At 36.8% G+C, this 6,000-nt stretch overlaps 1 protein-coding gene across 24 annotated transcripts in view; it reads right to left on the bottom strand.

Moving 5' to 3' along the window:
• Positions 1-1,871: 1,871 nt before the first annotated feature.
• Positions 1,872-6,000, bottom strand: part of SNAP91 (synaptosome associated protein 91) — a 140,875-nt gene continuing 136,746 nt past the window's right edge. For all 24 annotated transcript variants that reach the window (XM_039530044.1, XM_039530050.1, XM_039530049.1 and 21 more), the window contains 2 exons: positions 5,407-5,508; positions 1,872-3,269 (listed from right to left, as the gene is read on the bottom strand). In XM_039530044.1, the coding sequence (XP_039385978.1) occupies positions 5,416-5,508 (93 nt within the window). In that variant the 3' untranslated portion in view covers positions 1,872-3,269; positions 5,407-5,415. The remainder of the gene's footprint in view (positions 3,270-5,406; positions 5,509-6,000) is intronic.

The following is a 6,000-nucleotide window of genomic DNA, read 5'->3' as shown; positions in this document are numbered from 1 at the left end:
TCTTGGATTAACTCTTTCTGGAGCATAAAACAAGCAGTTTTATAAGTGGTATTGAAAAAGTGTTTGAATATCACATCAGAACATAACAGTTAATATTTGGGTATTTTGAGCAATTGTTACCATCCATGTCTAATTCAAAAGACTTTAACACACGCCTATTATACCTATTTTCTTTACAATGCAAATCCTGGTTCATAAAGAGGTTCTTCCTACCTCTAACATGCCTTTCAAAACAGTTTTATATGTGCGCGCGCGTGTGTGTGTGTGTGTATTATATATAAATTACTACTCTCCCATGCCTCTATGAAATAAACTATGCAGCAAGTACAGGTTATCAGGAATCAGTGACCACTTTCTATCCACTATATTTCAGAAATGCCAGTTGAGTCTTGCTGTTCTTCCCAATGTCAGGCATCTAGTGCAACCCTTTTTCTCTCCACACTAGTCAAGAAAGAGACTTTAGTGTCCCGTTTATGATGTTACAATATTGCATGTCATATAACTTGCAAGTGCTACCATTTGGCTTATGAAGCAAACAATTAAATTAACAGAAAAATGAGAGATCTTCCATACAATGAGATCCAGTTAATTTGCTTATTTAAAAAAGCAACACAATAGACACGAGTACTTATTTTATGGAGAAAGTTTACTGCTGTATGCTTTTTTTACATTCTAAGTCAAATGTATGCCATACTCTGAAATTCAATCTGTCCTGGCAAGCATTAATTGGATACTCAACAGTTGAAGTTTTGCTTTGATGGTTATGACTGGGTCATTAGCTACATATTTGAGTACATAATCTCTACCTGGTGTTTAGTTATGCATGCCTCTAAAAGTGCTCCCATTCATTGTATCCATTTTTGCCCCAGGAAACAGTGTGGCTGTAGAGTTCATCTGTGTGTTCCTTTGGGCATTACATCATATGAATTGAAGGAAAGTTGTACAATAGTAGCCTCAAAAGAAAAAAAAAAACTATCTGTGCAAGCTTGGCAGAATAGCCCATAGTTTCTAAACACTTATGCATGTGAATAACTTTATATATATGTTTATTTGCAGAGCCTGGGCCTATGTTTATCTATCTGTTTCATAAGGGCGAAAGAAACCAGCAGCAAGGTATCTGTCAGGTAAACTTTTGAAATTTAAAATTCAAATGGAATCTTTGCTGCAAAGCATTTTGGAATGACTCAAATAATCTCAAGTGCCAAATTCAGTTCTGGTTTAATGTACAATTCCACTGAAAATAACTGAACTGCACCCATTTAGCCAAAGACTGGATTTAGTCCAAAGACTTTGCATCTAATTTTAAATATTAGTAATTGTTCTATAAGTTGCGTTACCTTAAACAGCTGCAGCATTGTATTAGTCTAAGACAATTTCAAACCAATTTTACTACCAGTTTCAGAATTAGAAATTCATCTGGAAAACAGTACTGATTGACTTTAAATTTAAAGTTTATATTGTGTTTTTTAAATGTTTCAGTATTTTTTTTGTGTGAAATCCAGTCTTTTAGTTGAAAGAACATGTAAACTTTAAATTGTATGTTACATGTCATATACATTACAGAGGTGTGATTTTTAAAGACTAAAGAGAACAAATTAGAAAATATGATTACTTTGTCCACAGTATGTCACTTTGTGCCTAGTCAGTTTAACTTTTTTCTTTCACAGAGCAATAGGAGAAAGATTTTAGCCACAGGAAACAGATTGTAAAAGTCAAAGTTTAGTAGGGTACTCAGGTGTAGACACACACCAATTTTTTTTGGAAAATGATGCACTTTTAAAACTGTGGAACAAACAATACATTGAGAACTAGTGGTTATAATTCTGGATCTTATCTTTTATGAAATTAGAAAGACAATTAGAGTGTTCATCTTTACTTTGATCAAGGTGTTTATTGCATCTCAGAGGGCGTACATGCACTGGGTTCTTAAACCAAAATACAAAGAAAAGCTATTTTGAAATTAGCTTTATATAACTTTTTCCCCATTAGAGTGTATGTTATCCCCACAGTTAATTCAGATACAACCACTTTTAATGGTACCATACATTGATTAAATAGTTAGTTTGAAAGACTTAGGTGAACATCTTTCCAATTCAATATGCTTTGAACAAAGAGCTGCCAAGCCACTTGTAACACTGATCAACAGTGACCTCATTTAAGAGTCAAAATCTTAAGCCAAGCCATCAGCACAAACAGTATGAGAACAAACTAAAAATTAAAGAAACACAATATGTACAGTAAAGGGTGTGGTTCTCTGGATCAGAATGAGGTCTAATCACAAATAGTACAAAAACTACTCACAGCATAGTTGGGGAATGGAAACACACTACTCCAAGGCATACACACAGGTAAGCACTAAAATAACAGATGTACATAAAAGAGTTAAATAAAAATGCAATAATGTTATAACTACAGACACACCAAAGAGTGCTTTCATATTTGACATTAAAGAATGTCAGCACAACTGTGGCTGCTTTTTTTAACTACATGGAGAGAAACTGACCCTTTACTTATTTTCAATGCATTTAGCAAGAACTGATAAATAAATTTAAATGCACGAACTCAAAGAGTTAAAATATATTTTAAATTAAAAAAAGTGATAAATACAGTATTCTTTCAGATATGATTTTTCATTACTGGTAAGGTAACTTGGAAGGAGTATTTGTTATGGAAATTTACCTTTATATTACTTTAAATTATAATATAACATATACAGTGCCACAAAAATAAAACATTTCTCACAACAACTGAAATTCCTGTGACTGGGAAAAATGTATTTCACACAAAGATTTTGTCTAGTTAAGTGTTTCTTACTATTGGTATTATCACACTATGTTTTGTAACAGATAAAGAAGAAACTGAACTTTTAGGGAAATTTCAGGTGTTAGTCAAAAGTTATATACATTGAAACCTTCAAAAACACAGACACATCGCTCCAAATGGCTCACCACACAACAGCTGCATAATCTGCCCCCACTGAATAGGTTCAGAAAAGCACTAGAAGGCATCAGAAACATACATCCATTGTTTAAACTGTAGAACACAAATAACCCAAGTACACAAATTGAGAGAGAGTAGGGATAACAGCTAAGGTAGTACACATTCCTAACGTTCACTTTCACAGCTGTGCTACACGTTTCGGAAGTAAGAGACAGTCTGAATAAGCACTGGGTTTGGTACTGGTGGCTCACTTTGAAACTCTGAGCATCAATCTGTGATTTGTAGATTCCAAACTCACATTTTTAACTATCCAGTCAGAAAAACTGCAGCTGTGAAGACAAAAAACATAGTCAGAAGGAATAGCTAAACAAGTCTGACTCAAAATGATTAAAATGGCTTGCAGAGCAGCTTTAAGGCCAAACTTGGTATACAAAATAATCTATATTCCCCCTTATCATATCTTAAAGCAGCTATGAAACTACTCACTGGAGGAGTGGCTAAACATTTAAGAAATCAGATATTTTCTAACTTGAGTTCTGATGGAGATGTCTCCCCAACAAATTGGGGCCCCAATATTGCAACTGGACTATCATGCTTATGTAGAGATCTTTGAAGACACTGGATCCTAATTACAATGGGTTATTTATGCTCACGAATAGCTCTGATTTGGTCATTATCTATAGCAGAGGTTCTCAAACTTCATTGCACTGTGATCCCCTTCTCATGACAAAAATTACTACATGGCCTCAGGAGGAGGGACCGAGACCTGCCCCTGCCTGAGCTCACTGCCCCAGGCAGGGGACCCAAAGCCTGAGCCCCACCACCCAGGGTTGAACTCCTTCGGCTTCAGCCCCGACCCCGAGCGGTGGAGTTCAGGCTTTGGCACCAGGCCCCAGCAAGTCTAATACCAGCCTTGGCAACCCCATTAAAATGGAGTCCCAACCCATAGTTTGACAATTGCTTTTCTATAGCCAGCAATGGGTGTAGCTGCACCAGTGTTGACCTCAAGTGTAGACAAGGCCATGTCGGAGAGAGTTTGCACTGGCTGAGTCAATCTGTGAAAAATCTAGTTTGACTTGGTCTACAGTTATGTGTCACCAAAGGTGCATCTTCTTCAGTCACTGAATCAGGACAATTCTCAAATTCTTCCTGATGTCAAGTTTTCACAAGGTGTGGATTGCACTGAGTACAATAAGGAAAAACTACCACCAGAGATGATGTAAAGCTGCTACTTTTTCCTCTTGTTTAATTCTAATAAATGGCAGACAAAACTATTCAACACAATTTCTCATAGCCTATCTGCTCTACTTCAGTGATCTCCAAATTGTATTGGTTGGCTCTCTCAAACTGTTTTGATATATTCTGGTATCTGAACCCTCATATTGCCTCCCAGAAAGTTTTATTATGGTTACTGTCTTTTTTTTTATTTTTATTGTTTTTTGGTTGCTCCTCTTTGCCTCTTATTCTCCCTCAGCTCCCTCCTTCCCTAGTTTCCCCTTCTCTCTTTCAGTGTATCCTCACTGGTGTTTGTTCCCTCCCTAATCCATGCTTTCCATAGGCTGTTCTACATAGCACTGCTCAATGCCTTCTGCATGATGTGCAGAAGAGCAATGCCCTGTAGCACCCCACAGGGAGAAGAGGAGAGACCATAGGGCTGGAAGCAATGAAGGATGCAGGCAATACCCCCTTCCATCCCTATCAGAGATTTGGCATCCTTTGAGGACATGCACATGTTTGGGAGTCTCAATTTCACTCATTCATAACAGCGATACCAAATCAGTTTTATGGCCACAAATTAATTTCTCACACCAGATTAGGATTACAGTGTAGGACTGGTCACAAGAAGAATTAATGTGAAGAGGAGAGTTATTATTAAACAAATCTACTATAAGGGCAGCATAAAGAAACAAGATAGGTTACTTTGCCAGAAGCAATCTTTCAGTTTTGCCCCAGTGTTCTAGTCCACCGCTAACAGCCTTCATAATCAAATGAAGGCAGAGTGGATAGACAAAAGAACACTGCAAACTCAAATGATGTAAATGAAAACTGGCTGGAACAGAGAACCAAATGATACAACAATAAAAACTTTAAAACCCACATGTGCACTGCTTTTGTTCAATTTACAGAGTATATGAGATTACAATTTTTTAAGAAAATATTTTCTTAACCGCAAATTAAGGCACATATTGTGAATAAATATACTGTTACCAATTTATTCTGTTTGTTAAACAGAATTGCATGGAGAAGTAGTTATGATTTAAACTTATCTTGCATCCTGAAAAAACTTTTTAAAGGGCTTTAACTTGATTGCTTGAACTTGTACCTCCTGGTTCTCATTCACAGTTGTATTTTTCTACAAATAGTTGCAGGTTCTTACTCAAACTTAAAGGGAATGGTATGCTTGTAGTAACGTTTTATATGTTGTACTAGTTAACCCGGGTAACTTCAAAGTCAGTCACAGAATACCTTAATTGTTTACAAGAAATCCTTGATGTTAAGATCTGCTAATGGGTCCTTTGTTGGAGGTTTCTTGGGACTCTGAGTGGCAGGTGTAGGGCTTGGAGAGAGCTGGCAAAACAGAAACCAGCCAAGGAAAGCAGAAAAAGAAAGGAGACAGATGCACAAGCATTAGACAGATTCTACACAACAAGCACATTACAAACATGCAAAAAGTTAGAGTTCTTGATTTATGGGCTTAACAGTGTCTTCTCTGTCATCTCTTGTTTGACTCCTGTGTTTAATTTCAAAATACAGTTACTATGAAGTTGACAGTGCTTAGCAGACATTTTAATTCAAGACAAAACAAGGTGTCCTGGTTTTCTAAGTAACTTACTAATCATATTTGGCAGCAGTGAATATTCTGCTTGTAGTAAGATGAGGCCCTGAAACAAACCCTTATCAAAGGCCAGTATGAGGCCTAAGGCCTGAACTAAAGTAATGGTCAAGACTTTGCTAACATAAAGCAAAGTTAAGCTGTGAGCCAGAGGCAGCCCCTGCTCACAGAAGCTGGCAAGGAAAGAGCTGATGCTGCAAAATGAGACATCCCTAAAAGGTACTGGA

This window comes from Mauremys reevesii, linkage group 3 (genome assembly GCF_016161935.1).
Source record: "Mauremys reevesii isolate NIE-2019 linkage group 3, ASM1616193v1, whole genome shotgun sequence".
Lineage (NCBI taxonomy): Eukaryota > Metazoa > Chordata > Testudines > Geoemydidae > Mauremys > Mauremys reevesii.
The sequence above is the reverse complement of the archived record's forward strand: the minus strand, read 5'-3'. Positions and strand labels throughout refer to the sequence as shown.